The sequence below is a fragment of the Leuresthes tenuis genome, unplaced genomic scaffold (genome assembly GCF_036924035.1).
Source record: "Leuresthes tenuis unplaced genomic scaffold, fLeuTen1.0.hap1 SCAF_18, whole genome shotgun sequence".
NCBI classification, from domain to species: Eukaryota; Metazoa; Chordata; class Actinopteri; order Atheriniformes; family Atherinopsidae; genus Leuresthes; species Leuresthes tenuis.
Window position 1 is genome coordinate 22,258,108 of NW_027325372.1, and position 25,705 is coordinate 22,283,812.

General features: G+C 42.5%; 2 protein-coding genes across 4 annotated transcripts in view; one reads left to right on the forward strand and one right to left on the reverse strand.

The window, feature by feature from the left end:
- tmem222b (transmembrane protein 222b) overlaps positions 1 to 25,705 on the forward strand; it is a 78,561-nt gene that overhangs the window by 29,719 nt on the left and 23,137 nt on the right. The gene's annotated exons all lie outside the window — the stretch shown is intronic.
- The window catches only part of arid1ab (AT-rich interactive domain 1Ab), a 47,663-nt gene continuing 42,604 nt past the window's right edge, over positions 20,647 to 25,705 (reverse strand). For all 3 annotated transcript variants that reach the window (XM_072369873.1, XM_072369874.1, XM_072369875.1), the window contains 4 exons: positions 25,596 to 25,692; positions 24,561 to 25,380; positions 24,188 to 24,318; positions 20,647 to 24,060 (listed from right to left, as the gene is read on the reverse strand). In XM_072369873.1, coding sequence (XP_072225974.1) covers positions 22,132 to 24,060; positions 24,188 to 24,318; positions 24,561 to 25,380; positions 25,596 to 25,692 — 2,977 coding nt within the window. In that variant the 3' untranslated portion in view covers positions 20,647 to 22,131. The remainder of the gene's footprint in view (positions 24,061 to 24,187; positions 24,319 to 24,560; positions 25,381 to 25,595; positions 25,693 to 25,705) is intronic.

The following is a 25,705-nucleotide window of genomic DNA, read 5'->3' on the forward strand; positions in this document are numbered from 1 at the left end:
TGGTTTCTATTCCAATGCCCCTCTTTTTACAGAACCACTTGAGATCTGTGTCAGTGTAGGAATTCTCGATCAATCTCAACTGTTTGATACACTTCCACCAACACAGTCAAATATCAACCAAGTAGCAAACCACCCCACATTTTCATGAAAAATAACAAACCAGCCCTGAGTCCTTATACAGAAATAAACACTTAACACTTAATATTTTAAAAATTGCGCCCCCTACTGTTTAACTTTCTTTAGATTTTATCACAATGTTAGACATTAATGTCTTATATCCTGCCTGATGACATTTAAATGTTTCAGTGCGGGTTTGTTGTCTGGGTTAGCATCAGGACAAGAATCCATGTTGCTTTATATAGCTGATTTAATCCGAAACACTCAACAGAAACTGCTCTGACCAAGTTATGCTGACAAAATAGCAAGCTGATGTCAGCATCTTGAGTCAGAGCACAAGCAGAAGTAAAACTGATTTATAATCATGCTAACACGTTTTTGACCACATATACAAGAAATGGCTGTTTTGTAAAGAGAACATAAACTGGATTACCTGCAGGCCAGCAGTAGCTATAAAGAGGATAATCTTATCTTGCTTTTGTTTTTTCTGATGAATAACATAATGGGGTGAACACGCTGCTGTTGTAATGTGCATTTACTGTTAATCTAACAGATCTCTGAAGTTAATGTCTGAAGTATATTGGTGGTAGTGTAGTGGTATGATTTCCATCTTTCATGTGGGAGACCTGAGTTCAAATCCCCTTACAGCTTTCAGTAGGGGTCCTTAGGCAAGACCCCCTTATCCTATCTGTAAATTGCTTTGACACAAAATGCGCAAACATAAGTATATACATATATTCATTAGAGTTATCATAGGCAGGGGTGGTTTTTGCAATGGGCAAAGTGGACTCAATCTGTGAAAGAGGCGGGTGAACCTGCACAGATTAAACTGTTTGGGTTTTTCTAGTTCTAATAATGTGTAGCTAGCTGAAACCGTACAGCCCATCATGAATCATGCAGAAGCAGGAGACGTCAGAGGCTTTTCCGCCACAGAATTGATTCTCAAGTCAAATTCAATTCAATTCAATTTTATTTATATAGTGCCAGATTACAACAATTGTCATCTCAAGGCACTTAAGTAATATAGTCCAATTCAAGCCAATTGGAATTCAATTCATTGTAATCATAATCCAATTAATTCATATAGAGCTAATTCAAAAATTAATATCCTAGCTAAGGAAGCCAACAGATTGCACCGAAACTTGTCTTCAGTCCAATCTCCCGTCCTGAGCGTGCCTGTGGCGACTGTGGAAAGGAACGACTCCCTTTTAACAGGAAGAAACCTCTGGCAGAACCAGACTCAGGAAGGGTGGCCATCCGCCTCGACCAGCTGGGGTTTGAGAAGACAGAAAAGAGGGAAAAGAGGGGGGAAAAACACCATAACGCCATTCAAAGGATATCTCTTGGAACAGGGAAACACAAGTTAATAACCACAATAATGTCACATGTACATAAAATCAATTGTGAAATTAAACAGGGGGAAAAAGAGAGCAAAGTGAGGAAAGGTGTGACAGATGAGGTCCCCCAGCAGTCTAAGCCTATAGCAGCTTAACTATGGGATGTTTCAGGATTACCTGAGCCATCCCTAACTATAGGCTTTATCAAAAAGGAAAGTTTTAAGCCTAATCTTAAAAGTGGAAAGGGTGTCTGCTTCCCGGACATTTACTGGCAGCTTATTCCACAAGAGAGGGGCCTGATAACTGAAGGCTCTACCTCCCATTCTACTTTTAGAAACTCTGGGAACAACAAGTAAACCTGCAGTTTGGGAGCGAAGTGCTCTGTTGGGGAAATATCTTACAATGAGATCTTTAAGATATGATGGAGCTCGGTCATTTAGAGCTTTATATGTGAGAAGAAGAATCTTAAATTCTATTCTGAATTTAACAGGGAGCCAATGAAGAGAAGCTAAAACTGGAGAAACGTGATCTCTCCTGTTAGTTCTCGTCAGAACTCTGGCTGCAGCATTTTGGATCAGCTGGAGGCTTTTCAGAGAATATGTGGGACAGCCCAATAATAAGGAATTACAGTAGTCCAATCTTGAAGTAACAAATGCATGAACTAGTTTCTCTGCATCACCCTGAGACAGGATGTTCCTGATTTTAGCAATATTACAAAGGTGAAAGAAGGCAGTCCTAGAAACCAGTTTTATATGTGCGTCAAATGATAAATTCTGGTAAAAAATAACTCCAAGGTTCCTCACTGTAGAACTAGAAGCCAAGGAAATACCATCTAGAGTAACTATATAACTAGACAATTTCTCCCTGAAGCGTTCAGGTCCAAAGAGAACAACTTCAGTTTTGTCTGAATTTAAAAGCAGACAGTTCTGAGTCATCCAGGTCTTTATGTCTTTAAGACAGGCTTGTAGTCTGACCAACCTATTGGTTTCATCTGGTTTCATAGATAAGTACAGCTGAGTATCATCGGTCCAAGCACAGAACCCTAAGGAACTCCATGACTTACTCCAACGTGTGAGGAAGATTCTTCATTTACAAGAACAAACTGGAATCTATCAGATAAATATGACTTAAACCAGCCTAATGCAGTTCCTTTAATCCCAATAACATGTTCAAGTCTCTGTAACAGAATGCTGTGATCGATCGTATCAAATGCAGCACTGAGATCCAACAGGACAAGCACAGGAACAAGTCCGCTATCAGAGGCTAAGAGGAGATCATTGGTAACTTTCACCAGTGCTGTTTCTGTGCTATGATGCACTCTGAATCCTGACTGAAACTCTTCAAAGAGATTATTTCTATGTAAATGATCACAAAGTTGAACTGGAACTATTTTTTCAAGAACTTTAGACAAAAAAGGGAGATTGGATATAGGTTGATAATTAGCCAACACTTCTGAATCATGAGTAGGTTTTTTAAGTAAAGGTTTAATTACAGCAACCTTAAAAGTCTGAGGTACATATCCTATCAACAAAGACCGATTGATCAAATCCAATATGGAAGTGTCAATTAAGGGGAAAACCTCCTCAACAGTCTGGTTGGGATTGGGTCTAACATACAAGTTAGAAGAGACTATTGCTGTTGTTAGCTCAGAAAGATCAACTGGGCAGAAGCTGTCTAAATACAATTCAGGTTCAAAAGATACTTCTAAAGCTGCTCTACTTGATGATACATCAGTGATGATAGTGGGAAGGATTCCATTAATCTTCTCTCTGATAGAAACAATTTTATTGATGAAGAATCTCATGAAATCATCACTGCTGAGAGTTAAAGGAATACATGGCTCAACAGAGCTCGGACTCTTTGTCAGCCTGGCAACAGTGCTGAAAAGAAACCTGGGATTATTCTTATTCTCTTCTATCAATAATGAATAATAAGCAGTTCTAGCTTTACGAAGTGCTTTCTTATACGTTATTAAACTATCTTTCCAGACTAATTGAGACTCTTCTAAATTAGGGGAACGCCACTGTCTCTCCAGCTTTCTTGCAGTCTGCTTTAACGCACGCAGCTGTGAATTATACCAAGGAGCCAACCTCTTCTGACTGATTACCTTCCTTTTCAGAGGGGCAACATTGTCCAGTGTTGTACGCATTGAAGCTATAGTGCTGTCAACAAGAGAGTCAAGTTCTACTGGAGTAAAATTTAGGTAGCCATCCTCTGTCATATCAGCACATGGCAGTGAAGAAAAGGATGATGAAATCAACTCTTTAAATCTGGTTACAGCATTCTCTGACAGACACCTTCTATATGTAGAATTCTTCTCAGAAACCGTGTAGTCAAGTAATGTAAATTCAAAAGTTATTAAAAAATGTGAACACTTTGAGAAAATCCAATAGAGTCTAATATAGAATTAAAGTTAATATTTAGGCTTTCATTTTCAACATCTACATGAATATTAAAGTCACCCACTACAATGACTTTATCTGTACTCAGCACTAACTGTGATAAAAACTCTGAGAATTCAGACAGAAACTCAGAATAAGGGCCAGGTGGACGATACACAACAACAAACACAAGACGTTTTTGTGATTTCCACTTTGGGTGGGAAAAACTGAGAATCAGAGATTCAAAAGAGCTAAAACTAATCTTGGGTCTAGCACTGATTAGTAACCCTGATCTGAAGATAGCTGCCACTCCTCCTCCTCTACCTGTGGTTCGAGGAACGTGAACATTTAAATAGTCTCAAATGCCTTCTTGTCGGTGTCTCTGAGTATAATGCAGAGACAGTTGCTCTCTGCATTGAAACAGATGGCAATAGCCTAACGTGAATTAATGTGTTTATTAGCCTCTTGCTAATAAAAGCTAGACATAGCAACATTAGCTATGTTATGCTACTACTTTTATACATTAATTTCATTGTTAAGCCCTGATAAAGCCAGTGTGTGGCCAAAAACTACTGGCTTTATTTAATTAGTTCCACTGTGTAGCTGTTTACATTAAAACTTAAAAACTATTGAAATTTTGATTATGAATTATAAAAAGAGTTCCCCTGTCTCTACCTAACGTCTAATATTTTGTAAACTATACTTTGTGATATAGCTTTTTGAATCATTTGGAGTATGTTATGCTTGGGTAATTGGGTGTTAACTATTGTGTTGTGCATTCTGAGAGTTTAATAAATTGTGTATAGTGGCATATTTATTCTAATTGTGTAACCAATGCATGTTCAGTGTATTAGACTTATATATTGTATTTTAATGTAAATTAAAGGGCAAATATTTTGGAGCACCCTCTGCCACTAGTCAGAATGAGGAGCCGTGTACCTCCTCAGCCACACAGGCCTCTCCAGAAATGGTCCAGGAGTCTCAGGAAGAAGAGCCATCTGCCTCCTCAGCCACAGAGGCCTCTCCAGAAATGGTCCAAGAGTCTCAGGAAGAAGAGCCATCTGCCTCCTCAGCCACACAGGCCTCTCCAGAAATGGTCCAGGAGTCTCAGGAAGAAGAGCCATCTGCCTCCTGTGCCAAAGGTGTCTCCACTGCTGTCTGTTGATTCACTGTTCACACTGTTGATGTCTGTTGATTGTTTAGATGAACACTTACTTGGCTCTTCAGGTGTGTCTATGCACATTCACTTGTGTGTGTTTGTGCTATCTATGTTATTATTTATTACTAATATTATCATATTATTTATCACTTTTAATTATTTGAATAAAGAGGTAGTTTGTGCAGAATAATGTGTCTTGTCCTCTGTGTGCATGGTGGTAGGGTTGGCAGGAACAATGATGAATGGGTGTGTTTGCCGGGGGGATGGGGGCGCAGAGGGGGGTGTTTGCCCAGGGCGCACAACAAGAAATGACTGCCACTGATCATATGAATCAAACAGCTTCAATTTCCACTGATTTATGGCTAGAACAGAGCGATGGACAGGTCGCCAGTCCGTCACAGGGCCAGAACAGAGACAAGAATAATAATGATAATATTTATCCATAAGAACAACGAAACTAACTCTCTATCTGTCTGTCACCTTCTCTCCAGCAGTAAAATCCAATCTCATGATTATTGTTTTCCCATGTCTTGCGCATACACTTTATCTCTTCCTTCTCACTTCCTCTCATAACTTTGTCTTGGGTCTCTTTGCTGCATCTACAACAGAGTTGTTGTTTTTAAACTTTATTTGTAATTCAATTTGTAAGATTACTTTTTTTTGTAACCAGATATGTAGCATGCTAATGTAAAATTTCAAAATTTCAAGTATGTCCAGTAAATCCACAATGCATTCTGGGTCTTTTGCGGTCCTCGGCAGGTAGCCAGTCCTGTATGTTTCAGTGTGCATGTGCGATCACCCAGTTAGCAATATAATAGACAGGACAGTGTTATATTGTGAAGGTTCAAACATTAATTGAATTTGTGGGTGAGAAGACAAAAGTGCCTTTTACTGTTTTTAAATGTCTGGATGATAATAAAATACTGTCAGCATTGAGTACTTCAGATTTGAAAAATACCTGTGGGCTAAGCACAGCAAGATCATGCTACAGCTAAACAACAGCGACTTGCTTTCAACTTGGATAAAAATGCAACTCTGATGTAAATGAATGAACGTCATGCTTGTTATAGGGTGAGGAATATGCTATCAACAACTGCAGGGTCGACATTTTTTTAGTAAAATCATTGATAATATCCATGGAACTTTGTAAACTACATGCATTGAGCTCCACATGTTTGATCTGATGTTTAGTTTTAAACATAATTGTCAATTGAGTACTGTACAGGGGATATTGGGTCTGTAATTCCAGTTATAGACCTGCAAAGCTTCAGATCCAGAATCATAAAATAGGCTATGGGCCAGTACATTCAAAGGTAGATGTACACTAAGAAACTAATCAAAGTCTTCAGTCTTCAGTTCAGAATTGGTTATGCAAAAGTGCTCTATCGAGTTACATTTCTCAGCAAGAAAAGTATATAACTAATTACTTTTAAATGGAACCAATCCTGTAATCGAACAACTTACTTTTAGAGGTAACATTACCTAACACTGCTCATGTGAAAGAGCAACCGCTGGCTTTTCATGATTTTGACAATTGGAAGGAAAAGGTGAGGTAAGTTAGGTAGGGATTACTATTTAGCTGGTTGTGATTTGTACCTTTCCACAATGATGTAACATATTGATATTGATATGTACAAATGAAATGTAATTTGTTTTTATTTGTAAGTGAAAAACCTAAAAACATTTTTACCTGTAGTTTGTGTGATTGAGGTTTGGCCATGGTTTTATTGAACCTCCAACACAGACTAAAAGACCGCAGGAATGAAAGGAATTTACTGATAAGAGCTTTGGAAATACATGCTGCAGAGCAATGCATACCTGTAGTTATCTTCTATACTTTTGAGGTAATGCTCTATTAGAAACTGCTCCTGACCTTATTTGATTAATCCATTAATATTAAATAAACATGGTGTAATTGTTTAGTTTTTTTTTACTTTATACCCTACAGCTATGTGGCATGTAGGAAAACAAGAATGAGACAGTAGTTTCTGTGGCAAGACTATGAGTGAAATTTTCTCAGTCCAAAAACCATTTTCTGGCTTGCCATTTTTCCTCAAATAAAGACCAGGATGCAGTTAAAAAAGCCAGGCATCTCATAATGGCTGAATGCAGGGGTTGACGTGAACAAATACAACCTGGCTCCCAATACGCTTTGGGCCATACCTGTCATTACAGTGTGCAGTTTTAAACAAGCACGGTGGTGTGGTGGTTAGCACTGTTGCCTCACTGTAAGAGGGTTTCAGGTTCAACTCCTGGCTGGGGCCTTTCTGTGTAGCATCTCCCTGTGTATGCGTGGGTTCTCTCTGGATACTCTGGCTTCCTCCCACCTTCTAAAAGCATGCATGTTGGGTTAAAAGGTGTCTCTAAAATTGCCTGATAGAATTTCTTACTAATATTATGTACATTTAATATTTGACATCTTCTGACTGATCAGCATGAAGCCAGTCCTGCACATCAGTGTGCATGTGCAGTTCAGTTCATCCAGCTACCGAAACACAGGACAGTGTTTGTTGTAGAATTTCTCACACCATTTCCTATTTGTGGGTTAGAGAGGACAAGAACAATCGTGGTAAAATGCATATTGGGACCAGTTGATAATTAGGGTCTGTCAGCAGCAAAGAATCCTTTTTAGATTTCAAGAAGCACCTTCCTCAGGCTAAAGCACAGCTCCAAACATTGGTTAGTTTTCAGCTCAGCTAAAGTTGACACTGAAGAAAACTAATGAACGTGTGGATGGTTATATGGTTAAAAAGATGCTACTAACAACTGTAGAGTTTAAAAAAGAATTATATGTTGCCTGCTTTGGCCATTGGAATACATTTGCTGGTGTCTTTAATGCCAGGTTTCTGACCACGGAGCTGACAATTGTTTTGCTGAGTGGGAAAAATTTACTGTAAATGTGAACAAGTGGGTGGTGAACCACAGGCTTATGCTATTAGGACCATGCTCACTTCTTACAATCAGACAGTCAGCCTGGGGTTCTGGCTATGCAGGTCTGCTAAGGGACAGCAAACAGGATTAGCTGCACTAGATAGCTCCTCACTGGCTAATGGGACTTGGCCATCTACAGAATTGTTTTCAACTGTGTGGAGCCAAGCTTACTTAAAAGAGAGCCTTACCTCTGCAGTTACATAAAGTGTTACATGTAACATAATCCCTAAAGAAGGCAGAGAAGTAGCTAAATATTTGACAAACACAGCAAATGAAAGCAGGAGATGCAGGGAGAGCTAGTAGTCATGCTTAGCTTGCACACTTTAGGTATACAGACACAAGAGTATAGAAGAATTCAAACATCAAAAGATTCCAAGAAAGAGGTCATAGAGTATAAATGTGTGTTGTAGATATGTGCCACTATAAGAAGGAGCTGAATGGTATTCAGTGAGCCAAGATGAGCTAGCAAATCTACAGATCCCGAGTGAGAAAAACAGGAAGTGATGTTAGACGTCGAATGTCGGCACATGAGTAAGGAAGCTTAGGAAAAGATGAAAGGAGTGTCCCCCCCCCCCACAAATATTCAGTGCAGGGAAGACTCTTTTTTTCTTGTCCTTTGTGAGTGATTCTCCAGAACAAAGCCTATCGTTTCCGGCTTAGTAAGGTAATTGTCTGTATTGTACAAATCACCACCTTTTAAGTTGTAAATGTTCTGCAGACATTTTATTGTATTGAACCTAATTTAGAGTTTGGAGTAAGTGACTTCCTATGATTTCTCCATATAGGTTTAATTCATTCAGAGTCCTAATTACATAAGTAGTATTAAAAACACTTTAATTTAATCTTATTGCAAAAAACATGAGCTACGTTTAAGTGTTTGTCAAGAGTTGTGTAAATATATCAAGGCAGCTAATCGTTGTGAAAATATAACATAATGTGCTCGACCTGTAACAACTGTCAGATGAGATATTGCAATAAGATTTCCAACATGTCAACACACAGAATAACACTTCCTTAAGAATATCAAACCTACAGAAACATCTACACACACTCTCAAAACCTAATTTTAAAAAAATTTGAGATCTTTGACTTACAGGCCCTCAAACAAGGCACCTATATGCAATCATATATACATTGACACATATATATGTATACATTTTTTAAAAATATATTCTGTTTCAATACATTTTTGAATCACAATAATCCAACTTAGAGACTTAAAGACCATATATGAAATGGATTAAAAAGGTTTCCATCTGTGGAAAAGACCATCAGAACAACAGCTAAACCATGTCAGAAATATTTTGTTTAAACTGACAGCATGGGGATTGTTCACACCCAGTGAGTTTACCAGTTTACCCTGACTGTTTGAAGACTCGAATGACCTTTGATGAAAAACATCATCGCACTGGCATATGAAAATGAAGCTGAATGCTAACCCTATTCCCTTTTTTTTTAACCATCATTATCCATCCATCCATCTTCTATACCGTCAATCAACCATCATAATCACTTTTATTTTACCGCAGCAGCACCTGCAGACAATCAGTTCATTAAGCAGGGATTGGCTGCAGGTTGAAATAAATACCAAAATCACTGCTGTTTGGCTACTCTTGCTTTAACCAGACTAACAGTGCAAAGAAATGACTTGTGGACTTGGTTTGGGGTAAGTGTTTGCAACCATGTTTATAAGTGATGAGTTGTCTTCTTCCTTTTAACTGTAGTTTTTTTTTTTTTGTGCAGGATTTTGCTGGTTTTAGTTCAAGCAGAGCATGTATGTTGTCAATGGGCTTCAGAAGGTGAGCACAACACATTTAAGCTGCTACTGTAACTCCTTACAAAAGTAGACTGACATCTCTCTTTCTGTTCTACAGCACAGGGCTCCCTAAATGGCAACAAATATGCTGGCAGACTAAGACAACTCGGTGTCTATCCCCAGAATCAAGTCAGACAAATCTCGTTTTCTCCACGCTCAGTCCAGAGTAGTAGCCTCAACACACAAGCCAAAAGAGGTTCCAGTCAAGGACTTTCAACTAGTAGATATACACAAACTCCTTCACAGCCAGCCCAGAAGTCTGTGAGAATACAGAGCAGGTTGGTGTCAAAACCCAACTGGCAAAGCGCATATTCAAACAGGTTTAATGCTCAAACTGTGCCACAGCAGTCGTTTGGCCTTTCTACTGCTATCTCAAGTGGATCTTCTGTGAGTCCGCGCAGTTGGAACCAGAAGGATCTCAGCAAGAAGGTAGCTCAGCCAGTCCAGCAGGGTACACCGCGTACTAACAAGTATCAATCCAGCAGCTCTGCATCTGTTCGTAGTTCTGGGAAAGACTTCCCCTCCAGTTTTGCCTCTGCTAAAGCTCCTTATGGTCTGTTGCGCTCAACTGCCGCATTGTTTAGCCCAGTAGGTGCTGCACCACCAGGAAGATCTGTGCAGATGCGGACATATGCTCGTGCCCCTGCAAAAAAGGTGTCTTTAGGCCGTAGAGCTGACGGACCAAAGCCCAGAGGTTTCTCATCTCAGTTTTGGATGGGAAAACCACACATAAGCCAGCCATATTCTGGGACTGGTGCAAAAACCCAAGGAAGCTACAGACTCCACTCTGCCTCCACCAGGCGGAACCCCAGCAGCACATCAGTTCAGGGAGCTCACAGACTCCCTGTTCCCAAGAGGAGCAGCAGCACAGTGGGAGCTTCTGCTCCTGGCTTTGCCCCAGTCTCTGTCTACGAGATCCCTCAAAAATTCGGCGGTTCAGTTATAAGACGGTGGAGAGAACCTGCTGTTTTAATCTAAGAGTTGTTGCTGTTCTGACCAACCCATTTGTGTTTGTCTCCTAATGGTTCAAGAAATCTCCTTAACTTTTTAACTTGATTAAAAATAAAGTTTAAATTTTATATTCTAAATTCTGCCTCAAGTCTTCATTCTACCTCCCAGTCATGTACTGTGACAGAAAATGTCCTTAGTTCACTTGGTGCTCTATTGTGTATGTTGTACTACATGCCCAGTGATTGCCTCCATGCAAACACCATTGTAAACATCCTACCATGGCGTGTTATACAGTGGAAGGTCTAAACTAATCAACATTACCTCATTAACCAATATGGTTGTAGAAACTTCAGTCCTATATGTGGCTTGGATATGCTCTATTATTGCATACATCATGGACTCAAGTTGGCACCGTTGACCAAGGTGTCATTCCGCTGAGGTGATTAGTTGTACTGTTTTCTAGACTGCAGCCTCACCCTTGTTGCTAACAGGCGGTTAACTATTACTTTTAAGATTCTTCACACCATGCCAGTACTGCTCACCTCCGGCCGCTGGGGGTCACCATGTAGCTCAGTTAAGCTCAAAAGTATGGAGCCATTTAAGGGCTGTACTTTTTGTTTGAAACAATATTTGAAGCTTTTGTTTATATTAAATCAGTGAAAATTTAAGATTTGATAAACTGAATGTTTAAAACTCTGCTGCCTTGGGGGTTGGACGGCTCTACAGAGACTCCTTGTTTCAATCTTTCAAAAGTGTTGTTTTTTTTTTTTTTTTTTTAAACTTTTGTGATGAGCTTGCTGTGCGCCCTTAAGGAGATGAACATTTATGTTGTGATCTTTTCAGAATGATTCATTCCTTTCCCGACTGTGGAAAGGAACGACTCCCTTTTAACAGGAAGAAACCTCTGGCAGAACCAGACTCAGGAAGGGTGGCCATCCGCCTCGACCAGCTGGGGTTTGAGATGACAGAAAAGAGGAGGAAAGGATACCTGTTGGAACAGGGAAACACAAGTTAATGACCACAATGTCACATGTACATAATATCATTTGAAAAATTAAACAGGGGAAAAAGAGAGCAAAGTGAGGAAAGGTGTGACAGATGAGGCCCCCTAGCAGTCTAAGCCTATAGCAGCTTAACTATGGGCCGTGTAGTGAACAATTAAGCTATCATCTGCATATAGTTTACAACACTTCTTACTTTGATTAGTTTGCTAGCGGTACCTGTCGATATGCGATAAGTTTCTCTTTCACATTACAAAGAGACTGACCTATCCTTGTGTTTTTAGGTGCCTGATGAAGTTGGACGTAGTTGAGCCGGCATCATTTATCCTGATACCACACACTTTGCAAGTGGTAGTTTGCTTGTTTGTTGAACGCTATATAACCAAATGTGACAACATATGACACAGTTTCAGATGAGCTTGACGCTGCCATGGCTAGAGTAGTTTTATATCAGTAGCTGCACGCATGCATGAGGCTATGTTGCACTCAGCCTCCCATCAGCCTTGGCGTACATCGGAATGAATGAAATAAAGATCAGAAACAATCATTTCATGAAATGAAGATTGTTTACGAGTCCCAAACATTGAGTCCAAGTCAAGTCTTAAGTCTTTTGAGGGCAAGTCTGAAGTCAAGTGTCGAGTCTTTGTTTGTGTGACTTAAATGCGACTCAAGACCCCATCTCTGACTTAGGTTCCTGCCCTGCAGTGGGCAATGACGAAAGAATTTAGAAAGTACTTGCTGGTCGGGCAGGAGAAATAGGATTGCAGATGCTTTGTCTCGTCAGCACCTACCTGGTCCTCAGGACATCGAGGTTATGCTTGCAGGTACTACCATGCCCACGGCTTTACTGCAAGCCCTGGGATCAAGAAAGGCTGAGGTGACCCAAGTGGTCATTCCAGCCCTGCCACAGCACACTACTGCTGAGATCTGTGCTCTTCAGCAGGCCGATCATGTTATTCTGGAGCTGCTGAGATCTTGACGGAAAAAGATGCTTCCCAGTTATGAAGAGTGGGCACAGCTGTCTCAGTCCGCATTGACCCTGCTCTGGCAGTAGGACCACCCGGTTGAGAAGGATGGAATCCTGTACTGCCAGGTGTTCCGTTCTGATGGTGCAGAACTGGTGCTTCAGCTGCTGTTACCTGCTGCTCTCACGAGTGAAGTCCTGACCAAAATCCATTAGGAGCATGGGCATCAGGAAGTAGAGCGAACGCTGGCGCTGCTATGGTCCTGGTGCCACTGGCCTGCTATGTCTTCTGATGTGACTCAATGGTGTCTGGCATGTGAGAGGTGTCAAGTCGCCAAGAATGTCCACCCAAAAAGCTCACAGCTATATGGGTCATCTGCTGGCATCACGCACCAGTCAAATTTTTCCCATTGATTGATTACACCACTTTTGAGCCTGCCCAAAATGGTGTAGAAAATATATTGGTGATGTCATGTTTAGGAGTTGTGCATTATACCAATAAATGCAGATATCTGTAGTGTTTGATTTGATATGTAAATACATTTCAATATGCATGGATTTCTATGGTGGTATAGACTCTAATATAGTAAAGGAGCTGCATATAGGTTGCTCCATTAAATGCATTCAAGTTCAAGACTTGCATTAGGAAGAAGGGTTAGGATCTGCCTTGAAAGTTCTCACAAGACCGTATGACTTACAAGTGACACACAAGGCCTTTTCACATATATATCTTGCAGGCTGGGACTAATGTGTCTTTGTTGTGCTTTGGTGTCTTGTGAAAGTATGGAGGGGGGATCGAAATTGACCCTCTAAGACGGCAAAGGAGACAGTAATAGAGGTGAAATTGGCAATGTGTATGAGGGCAAATTGCCATCTTGGAACTACTCTAACTAATGACACTGTGGACACTGTGATGCCAGCTTGAAGTGTGTAAGCACACTCTAATGGGAAGCTGAGCCACCTCTGCTTGGTATATGTGAATTACCAGAGAGGAACATAGTGAGTACCCAAGAGTCTTTTTTGCACCAGTTCAATGAGGACAGTTCAAATTAAATTGATCAAGTTTTCAGTAATAAGGGATGGTCATCTGATGAGGCTCTAACTTGAGCTGAAGGAGAGGGTGGAGTTGTGAGGAGGTGGGATGACAGCAGAAGGAAAAAAGGAACAGAGAAAAGACTGATTGGCTTGGAGAGAAAGGAAGCAGGGAGATCATTGGACTGGAGCTCTGACATCATAAATATGTGGAAAGTTTCAACAGCATGGGAAAAAGCGAGCAGAGGAAACCCAAGACATAAGAAACAGCGCATGAAATGTATCAGATCCTCCTTATCAAACATTCCCTGAAGCAAACCCTTCCTACTCTACCATTTGGTAGAGCACATTGTCCACTGAGTATACTTTGCCTTGTCAAAGATTATTGTAAGTGGACCTACTTGAAAGAGTTAGAAAGTATGTGTTATGACATCACTTTTTCAAAAATGCATACTTTTGCCATTAAATGATACCCTAACCATCTGCGAAAAAAGTATTGATTCTGATTATCATTGATCCAAGAAAATGAAAAAATGCAAAGAAACATTTTCCCTTTTCTTTTTATACAGTTTAGAACAGAACCCGGCAGGCAGAACCCGTATGTGAAAAGGGTTACTGATTGTAATGCACACCAGGAATGCTCATTTGTCTCTCTTTTCATTCGTTTCTCTAACATCTAAAAATGGTCTTTGTGATTTCAGATAGTGAAGATAAAAAAAAGACAAAGCCACACAATCATACTTCAGAGCAATTGTACATTTAATTCATTGCCTTGTGGCTTAGTCTTTACCATAACTTACACGCCTTATCTTTACTTAACGCTTCTCTTCATTGGCTCCCTGTTAAATTCAGAATAGAATTTAAGATTCTTCTTCTCACATATAAAGTTCTTAATGACCGAGCTCCATCATATCTTAAAGATCTCATTGTAAGATATTTTCCTAACAGAGCACTTCGCTCCCAAACTGCAGGTTTACTTGTTGTTCCCAGAGTTTCTAAAAGTAGAATGGGAGGTAGAGCCTTCAGTTATCAGGCCCCTCTCTTGTGGAATAAGCTGCCAGTAAATGTCCGGGAAGCAGACACCCTTTCCACTTTTAAGATTAGGCTTAAAACTTTCCTTTTTGATAAAGCCTATAGTTAGGGATGGCTCAGGTGATCCTGAAACATCCCATAGTTAAGCTGCTATAGGCTTAGACTGCTGGGGGACCTCATCTGTCACACCTTTCCTCACTTTGCTCTCTTTTTCCCCCTGTTTAATTTCAAAATTGATTTTATGTACATGTGACATTATTGTGATTATTAACCTATGTTTCCCTGTTCCAACAGATATCCTTTGAATGGCGTTATGGTGTTTTCCCCCCCTCTTTTCCCTCTTTTCTGTCTTCTCAAACCCCAGCTGGTCGAGGCGGATGGCCACCCTTCCTGAGTCTGGTTCTGCCAGAGGTTTCTTCCTGTTAAAAGGGAGTCGTTCCTTTCCACAGTTGCCACAGGCACGCTCAGGACGGGAGATTAGACTGAAGACACATTTCGGTGCAATCTGTTGGTTTCCTTAGCTAGGATATTAATTTTTTTAATTAGCTCTATATGAATTAATTGGATTATGATTACAATGAATTGAATTCCAATTGGCTTGAATTGGACTATATTACTTAAGTGCCTTGAGATGACAATTGTTGTAATCTGGCGCTATATAAATAAAATTGAATTGAATTGAATTGAATTGAATTAAGTCTAATCTCAAGCCTTCCAATGAAATAAAGTCTCTGTTTGAAAAATGCAGCAGTCTATGGTATCTAATTTAATTTATGTTTATTTTGGCTTTCTAGTTCTTTGCTCTGTTGTTTATGTTTTGTATCCTTGTTGTAATTTCAGTCTGTTTTTTTTATCAGTTAGTCTCACTTTCTGCTCTCCCAACACACCTTTGATTCAGTTCAGTAATTACCACACCTGCATGATGTTGGCATTACTCCTCGTCTTCATTTGTACGGTGCATAGTTCTTCTCAGGAGTTGAAGTACACTGAACTACATTTTACCGACACGTGGAACTTGCCACTGTTTAGGTTGTACTTCAACTTGAAGAATGATAGCGATGCCACAAAAAAAGAATAATTATTAAAAGTAGATGAGAAATTCAGAAATACACTTACAAATACTTTTTTTTAATTGGAAACAGAAGAAAAGTTCATAAATTATCTTTAAATCAAGTGATAAAAATGTAATTAAAAGACTTTGCTTTGAGTCAATTATGTTTGAGTGCGAGTGGTCTAATTTATACTTTTTTCACTTTTAGTTACAAAATCTTCACTTATATAAAAACCCATTCCCAAACATCCTGTTTAACGTATCATTTGGTCTTATCCCTTCGACTGGAAAGGATAAGGTCCCCTTTTCTTTTAGGAATCAAGCAGTAATGATCAACTGGCCCTCCACTTGGCCCGTAACATCAAATTAAAGAGATAGAAAACAAATAATCCATTACCTTCTCAAAAAAAGCAGACCGTAAACATCTAAAATGTAGGGGTAAGAATAATTGGTAGGGCTGAGAGTTGGAATAGGAATTGGGCCAAATCACAAATTTGTACCAACCTCTGCAAAATACGCTCTACGGCCCTTCTACTGTAAAAGCACATTCTGTGACCTGTCAGATTCTTTGACCCAAATAAAAAAGCTAGTTGTTCCCAGGTCTTACACATTATTTTGTCTCTTTTACCAAATTGTCATTTTATGAGTGTGTGTGTGGCATTCCTATAATCCCAAAGGTGAGTGCTGACATTTACAATTAAAGTGGGAATCTCCTCATAATTCTCCTCTCTAAATCAAGCTTGGCTCAAAGAAAGGTCATATTAGATGGATTTATTAATATTATCAATGTTAAACCTCCAGTCAATGACTAAATACTGAAAGGACCAAAAGGTTGCAGCCATGTTGTTAAGGGACATTAGATTTATTTCGAAGCACCAGCAATCACCCTTACTCCACCGCAGAAGCACCTGCAGACACTCAGCACTGATTGGTTTCGGGTTGAAATAAATACCAAATCACTGCTGGATGCACATGCAGAGTAGGTGGCTTTAGAGTAGTTGGGCTACTGGTTCTTTGACTGGACTGTAGGCACACAGGAATGACTTGTAGACTTGGTTTGGGGTAAGTGTTTGCAGCCTTGATTAGAAGTGATGAGTTGTCTTGTGTCTTTTAACTGTAGTGTCTTATTTTCTGTGCAGGATCTTGCTGGTTTTAGTTCAAGCAGAGCATGTATGTTGTCAATGGGCTTCAGAAGGTGAGCACAACACATTTAAGCTGCTACTGTAACTCCCTACAAAAGTAGACTGACATCTCTCTTTCTGTTCTACAGCACAGGGCTCCCTAAATGGCAACAAATATGCTGGCAGACTAAGACAACTCGGTGTCTATCCCCAGAATCAAGTCAGACAAATCTCGTTTTCTCCACGCTCAGTCCAGAGTAGTAGCCTTAAGACACAAGCCAAAAGAGGTTCTCGTCAAGGACTTTCAACTAGTAGATATACACAAGCTCCTTCACAGCCAGCCCAGAAGTCTGTGAGAATACAGAGCAGGTTGGTGTCAAAACCCAACTGGCAAAGCGCATATTCAAACAGGTTTAATGCTCAAACTGTGCCACAGCAGTCGTTTGGCCTTTCTACTGCTATCTCAAGTGGATCTTCTGTGAGTCCGCGCAGTTGGAACCAGAAGGATCTCAGCAAGAAGGTAGCTCAGCCAGTCCAGCAGGGTACACCGCGTACTAACAAGTATCTATCCAGCAGCTCTGCATCTGTTCGTAGTTCTGGGAAAGACTTCCCCTCCAGTTTGGCCTCTGCTAAAGCTCCTTATGGTCTGTTGCGCTCAACTGCCGCATTGTTTAGCCCAGTAGGTGCTGCACCACCAGGAAGATCTGTGCAGATGCGGACATATGCTCGTGCCCCTGCAAAAAAGGTGTCTTTAGGCCGTAGAGCTGACGGACCAAAGCCCAGAGGTTTCTCATCTCAGTTTTGGATGGGAAAACCACATATGAGCCAGCCATATTCTGGGACTGGTGCAAAAACCCAAGGAAGCTACAGACACCGCTCTGCCTCCAATGAACAGAACCCCAGCGGCAGGTTGTCAGTTCAGGGAGCTCACAGACTCCCTGTTCCCAAGAGGAGCAGCGGCACAGTGGGAGCTTCTGCTCCCGGCTTTGCCCCAGTCTCTGTCTACGAGATCCCTCAAAGATTCGGTGGTCCAGTTATAAGACGGTGGAGAGAACCTGCTGACCAGAACAAAGTGACGGTCCAGAAGATACAGCAGACTCCTATTGCACCACCACAGCAGATGGCACAATACAAGCCACAGCTCCCAAGTGTTCATCCAGGACCCAAATGGCATAGGGTCAGTCAGCACCACTGACTCTAGCAGGTGAGTATCTGACTTGTCTCGCTGTTCTGACTAAGCCTGACTTCTAATGGGTCTCATTCTACCAACAGGTGCTGCTACTCCATTTTGAAAAATTAAATTAAAAATATTTTGATATTCTCTACTTGTCTTCTGTGTATGAAATGTTTATGCATTTAGCAGACGCATTTATCCAAAGTGACTTACAGGTAGGCATGTAGGGTCATGCTGGTGATTTTGAACTTGGGTCTCCCACATGGAAGGTGGCAATCATACCACTACACTATCCAGTATTTTACCAATACTTTAACTGTGTACATTGCACTGTTGTCTATGCCCCGTTCTCTCACGTTATATGGATGTACATGAAACTCGTGATCTAAATATCGTCCGGCTGCTGACTTTAACCAAAGTGTTATCAGTGAGTAGATTAACATTTTATGCCAGAATTAAGGTCCAGGTTTAATTTTAAAACTTCCCCTCTAATAGTACCTGGAGTTCTGTGAGACTCCAGAGCACTGCAAATGTGTCCAGTATATTCCACATATCATTCAGGTACAAGTAGGCAGCATGATCACTCGCAGCTTGCTAACAGAGTGGCCTTTAGATCTTTCTCAGTTGTCTTTTGGATTCCCTTTGTGCAATTTTTTTTTTTTCTTTCTTAAACCCATGGCTGGGAACATCTGCAGAATGTGTAGCTAATCTCTAGCAGCCTGTATGTGAGGGACTGGGGGGTAGCTGCTGTGGTCCTGCTACAGAGTATTAGCTGCTAGGACCAGTGACGAGGTCAGAGTGGGAGCTTGGGAGGAATCTGCGGTTGTCATCTGGCCCAGCTGCTACCTGCCCTTGTAGACTAAACATATTTGTAGAACCCATTCACTGAATTTGAAAAAGGAATAGTAGGGAAAGAAGTAAAACTTATTCATACCCCTTCTCCCTCTAATTGCCCTTCCTGTTTGAGTTCTGCTTTTATCCAAAATTTAAATATATACACACGTACTAAACTATATGCAAACCTATATAACAACCCCACAGCAGGCCCTTGTGAGACAATTGCACCTAAATACACGTTCACACCCTTGTACATCAGCACTCAGAGTACAGAGACCCTCCCCAAACCCCCAATCATCTGTGCCACAACCCGACACCACAGTCCCTCTGCCAGGCTCCCTCACCAATCCCCACCCTGCACCCCACAGTGCCAGGAGGTGGACAACGTCCCCGAGACCCCCGCGAACCAGCCCGGGAGCAAAGTGCAGACACCACACTAACACAGGCATCCGAGTCCCCTGCACCAATGCCCAACTATTTATTTATTATTATGGCCTGTATTGTGCCAGTACCAACAAATGACCTCAAGAGAGTGCCATGGGACAAACAATTCACTGAGCTTCTGTTAAAAGTGAGACCAGCTGACATGAATCTAGTGAAATAAAAGCTAATGTTGGCTACACAAGCTTTTTTTTTTCTACTTTAAACAGGAAAGACTGAGCTCCTCCTAAATGCAACTGTGAATATTTTCATTGTTTTTATTTATTTTTGCTTAATTAAACCGTTAATCTGCCAAGAACTATTTAGTCCATTTCCTGTTGATGTAACCTGTACTTAAGAATTTAAGCAGAAAACCCCCCTAAAACTGGAGCTGAGGGGTTTTCAAAAAAAAAAAAACAAAGCGTGCAAGTTCCCAACGCTACAGGTTGAGATGTAGCTTGAAACATCCAAGTACAATATAACGGCTCTACTGCACACACAACAGGTGCTTTTCATGCGTTTACACTATCTGACTTATCAGAGTTCATGAATAAGCCGTTTTACGTCAGGACGCCCACTGCCTTATTGCATTTCACCAAAATCCAAATTTTCTAAACTCGTTATTGCCAAAGGGGAACAAAGACTTCACTTTGTTTTGATGAAAAGACCCTAAACTGTTAAATCCCTGAATAAATAAAACGTCACTCTGTGAAACCACTTTAAGAAGCTGCAACAGTCTCTGAAAACCCAGATGGTGACACATTTAGCATTTTCTGACTCTCGGTTTGACGGATGTTATTTGTCTCCTCGATGAAGACGATGGAGAAGTACCCTTTGAAACGTCATCATGCTGTCTGTGGAACTGAAGGATTTTGTCTTTCTTGTAATTTTCTTCCTTCTAGATTAAGTCTGCCGCTCCTTCTGGATGTTTCTAATGGCCAGCTCTCGCCTCTCAGTTCCACCCAATCCTCTACCTTCAAGGTGACTCCAGTCATAAATTAAAAAAAAAAAAGCAGCCTTTCCACACTCCGTAAATGAGAGCGAGCTCTTTCGGTTCTTCCTCCCTACTGATGTAAATATGTGTTGCAACATAGCTGTGACGCGTCAATCAATGCGGGGAGCGAACACATGGCTTTGAAACCGATAAGCAGAGAACCCCACAGAGCTGAGTGTGTGCATCCGCCTGAACGTTTCAGAACCGTCAGCAGAACAGAGTCTGGGACACGGAACAAGTGAAGCGTGTGAGCCACGTGGAAAATTCAGGACTTTATTCAGCTCTGCCTCAGCCCTGGAGAAAGGGAATAATAAATAAATCCACAGCAAACGTCTTACGAAGATTTAATGTACATTTATTCTTAACACGTGGAACATATAGTATAAAGATTTCATACTGAATAAATGATATTCATTAAGCCAAAAAAAGGGAAAAAAAGGAATTTACATCAAGTCTTTAGCTACATCATCTGAAATACAAATATGCAGAATTCGCATCACTGAAAAAAAACAAAAAAACAAAAAAAAAAAAATTAAAACTGGTTTCTTCATCGAGGTTAAGTTTGTCATTTGTGAAGGAGCTCAAATAAAACCGCAGACATGATTTCTGTTAATATTCTCTACACCCAGACTAGACACAAACTGAAACTTAAACGTTTGCTGGGTGGGGCGGGGTGGCATCGGACAGCAGCTGAACACCCCCTCCCCTCCCCCAAACTGAGCGGGGGGTGAGGCGCCGAAGTAACGGAGCGGGTGGGCGTCGAGTCGTCGCACGGCGCAGCTGATGTGGGGGTAAAACTCGGAATCGTCGATGATTAAAAACGGTGAAGAGCAACAGAAGTTGAGAAAGAGAGAGAAGTGTAATGTACAACAACATATTTACACTGCAGCTTGGACTGCATCTAGCGTTGAGGACCAGTCCTATAGGTGACTTTTTAATATAAGGGTCAAGTCATACAATCAAGGGACAAAGAGAAGAGGTCGGGGTGTTGTAGGTTCACCATACTTTGGGGGGAAAGCCGTTTTCTCTCTTGACAATAACTAAAACTGTTTTTAAAAACTACAGTTTGCTGCCAAGCCAGCGTATCTCAGTGTGAAACAGTATTATTACAGTATGTTTACAGTTTTTAAGGTGTACAGTACAGAAAAAAAGTCCTACAATCTACTGCACAGGCCTCCCATGACAGATGTCTGTTCACAGCCAATAATGTGGTTCCTGTGGGGCTGAGTATATAGCATCCAAAGTTACAGCAAATATACCACACCACAGTCCATGAGTCTATGTAGCCTCCAAACATGAACCATAATATTGTTTAGTCTGTGCCCTCTTCCTCTGCCGACCCCTCCGAGGGAGAGAGTGAGCACATGTATCCCCCAAACTCACTGTAAACGAGACAGCAACTTTGGTTACAGTTTTTTTTTCTTTTTTTTTTCTGAAGATTTTTTCTTTTCATTAAAAAACAAAAACAAAACAAACAAAAAAACAAAACAAGTCTGTTCCGCAGGGCAGCTCACTCTGTTCTATGCCTGGGTCCCAATCCGCTCTTCTCTGCCGGCATCTTTCCGATTCAGACGTTTAAAATCCACAGCTACTTCATGATATTCCTTCCTTTTAGTGAGAAGCAGGGGTAGAAAGACAGTGGAATCCGAGGTGATTTTGCATAAATTAAAGAGAAAAAAAAGGAAAAGAAAAAACAAAGGACAGTCTACTCTTTTCATTCACGCGCAACGGACACACGTACATACAAACGCACAAAAAGAAGGAGGTTGAGGAGGAACGGAAAGAGGCAGAGCTGAAACCCCCCCAACGGCTGTCATGACTGGCCAATCAGAAACAGTACGTCACAGATTACTTGGGACACCAGAGAGTTCATAAGTGGGGACACTGAGATGTCTAGTAGCCGTGACTCGTACAAAGTGAACTCTGAGTGGTTTTCCTCTACCTTAGCCAGGGCGTGCAGCGCCCGGGCTGCTCGCCGCATCATGTCCACGCTGGTAGGCTCAAACTGGGGGCCGCCCTGCATTTGTAGCAAGGAGCTCTGGCTCTGCTGGTACTGCGTGGCCGCTAAGCTGTCTTCTAAAAAGCCCAGCAGGTTACCCACGCTGGCTTTTTGCACAGCGATAGCCCGCGCTGCCAGGCTATCGCCCTGGGCTAAATTAGCAAGCAAGACGACTGCCATCTCCCGGCAGACGGCCACCTTGCGCTCACCAACCAGGCGCACGAGCGAGCCGTAGAGCTTCTCCAAGCGGCTGAACGGTGGCGTTGCCAGAATGAGGTCGACGTTGTTGTCCTGGATGCTGAGCTTGCTGAGGGTCTCGAGGACCAGTCTCTGGGGTGAAAGGGAGCTGTGGGGCCCGAGTGTGGGGAAGGGATCTAAAGCCTCCGCTGAGGGGCAGACAGCCCAGTGGAGCAGGCCATCCAGCAGTGGGAGGCATATGCTCTCTGGGTAGATAGAAAGGTCCAGCTGGCCTGAGATGTTTGCCAAAGTGACCAAACAATTCTCTCTCAACACCTCGAGGCAGTCCCACCACCATTCATCTCGCTCGCAGCTCACGCCTTCATCTTCCTCTTCCTCTTTCTCATAGGTGACCGGCGCCTGTTTACGTTCAGGGTGCCTGTGGTGGAGCAGCACCAGGCGGCCCAACAGCAGCAGGAGGCCCGGGTGTTTCGACATCTCCAGGTCGTTCCCGGGGACAAAGGAGAGGCTCCGGACGATGTTGGAAACGCAGATGCAGCGCCTAGCTAGCGAGTCTTGCCAGTCCGACAGAGTGCTGAGCGGCGTTTCGTCTTTGCTGTGTGGCTCGTCCTCCAAGATCTTGACATTACGGCGGCTCTGGAGATCCGGGTTGATGCTGAACAGATACTTGCCGTTCTCCTTCTGCTCCTCAGCACCTCCACGGACCACTTCCTCTGTGACCGACCCTGGACGTGCAGATAGTACATCATCAATGGTGGCAGTGACCGGCGCACCGACGGGAACGGGAGGCGAGGTTTTCTCCGATGGGGACTTGTCAGGTTCAGAAGACTGGGGCTGCTGCTGCTGTCGAGCCTTATCTTCCCCACTGAACTTGGATTTTTCAGGGTTCTCTGTTGCTGCTCGGGGCGCCATGTCCTTCTTGCGGCCCTCTGTGGCTGCTGGCGTGCGTTTCCGCTGCTTGAGTAGCTCCATCCGGCTCTCAAAGTGGGTCTGGATGTGCTCAGTAGTGTCACCACCACCAATGCTCCAGTGTATCAGGCCACTGTCAAAGCTCTGTCGCTGCCCAAGCTTTGACAAGTGGTTCACCAGGAAGGGATTCTTCTTCCGCACCACCTTGATGGGGAGTTTATCAAACTTGCTAGCCTGCTTGGGCTTTTCCAAGTGGACGTTGGGGTCCTGGGAGGACCCTGAGGTAGAGCTATTGGCTTCCTTGGTAGAAGACTCCCTTTCCTTTTCTTCTTCCTCATCCTCTGAAGACTTATCTTTCAGAGAGCTTTCCTCCTCCTCCTCTTTCACGTGGACCAGTGAGGAGGTGTCAGCGTTGATCTTTGTTTCCTCTACCACCTCATCTTCCTCATCCTCCTCATCTGTGTCCATGTTTTCTCCCTCAGGCATGGGAATATCATCATCAGAGTCCTCGGCTGCATTTGGGTCAATTAGGGTGCGCTGGCCAGGGTCTCCTACTTCATACTCCTTTAAGATGCCAAAGATCTCGATGAGGCAGCGTCTGAAGTACTCCACCACCAGCTCCAGGAATCCAGGTAGCTGCGAAGGCAATGAAAAGGTCAATAAAGCAATCCTAAACTGAGCTAAAAAAAAAAACAACAATCCCAAATCATTTTGTTGCGTTGACTCAACAAAAGGTGACCAGATGGGGATTAGAGCTGCTTACCTGACAAAGGTTAAAAGTACAGATGCTACTGTCATCATACAGTAAGATGTTTATGGTGTCCAAGGCCCAGGTGCTTTCAGCTAATAAACCTGACTTTAGTGACATCATTACTCTCCAAGCCTCAGGAGTGCCTGTGAGGACAAAAACAGAATAAGCTAAAGTGAACATAACCTGTTATTACATCAGTATAAAAGGTGGATTTTCACTGAGAGATGAAAAAACTCAAAAATAATTATTTTCTCTGGTAAAAATTAAAAACTTTCTTCTAATTAAAAAGTGTTGAGGGGTATTAAATAGAAATTGGAGGGGGGAGGTACATCCAAGTTATTAACGGAGTATCAACAGCCAAGAATAAAAAAGGAAAGTTATCTACCAATGTCTTTCATGGTGAGCCTCCTCCGGGGTTTAAGGTGGGGTTGAGTAGCCTCCAAAGAGCCAGGAGGGAAGGCCACGTCTCGCCGGATCATGGGTTGCTGCACAGGGGCCTGGCCAATGTGGGAGGCGGGGACTGGAGGTCCAGCTTTCTGAACCTTAATGCCAGGATGCATGTAGGGCGACTTGCTGGGTGACGTTCTGCTCTCCATGGGCCGGGGCATGGGAGCTGGGCTCGACACCTGAGGAATGTGGTTCTGGGAAGTCTGGTAGGTGGAGGGTAGAGGTCTGGTCATAGGTGGTCCAGAACCAGCAGGGCCAAATGGAGGCTGCCTCTGGTTGACGTGACCGGGCCACTGTCCCTCGTGGTTCATGCGTTGGTCTGATGGCATCATCTCCTCGGAGCGGTTCATCCCGTGGTACCCAGGGGCCTGGCCTGGTACAGGAGGTCCCTGGCGGTTGGGATAGTTGGGATAGCCCATCTCGTTGCGACCCTGCCACACTGGGCCCTGAGGGCCATCAGGACCTGAAGGCATGGGGCTTGCCATCATCTGGGGGGGCATGGGGGACTGGGAGTTCGGGCCTGCAGATGATGGTCCTCGCTCCCGTCCGAAGGGGAAAGGGAACTGGCTCTGTGGGCCAGGTGGTCTGCGATCTCCACCAGGATATGCATTGTACTGGTTATACATGTCCTGTTGGCCCTGGTGCCCCGAAGATTGGGGTCCTGGCTGCTGCTGACCACTGTAAGGAACGTTGTACATTTCTCCCTCATGGCGCTTGGCGGGAGGACCATACCCTCCATCTACAGGACGCTTGTAGTTCTGTCAGCAGATAACATTCAGCATCATAATCATCAAAGGCCTTCAAGCTTGTTTTTAAGAACAATTACAGCTGATATTTATGTACTTTTGGAAAGTGGCAGAAATAGGAAGACCTCAAATTTTAATAATGAAATCCATCTGATTAATCATATGTTAAAAAGACAGATTTAACACCACAGGAAGAGTTCTATAAATGCTGAACAAAATGTCCTTACCGGTTGCTGCTGTGGATACATTCCTGGCTGTTGATTTGAGTATGGGCCACCAGGGGGAGCTCCTTGGCCAGGGTATTGATTTGTATAGGTATCATGTCTGAAAACAACAA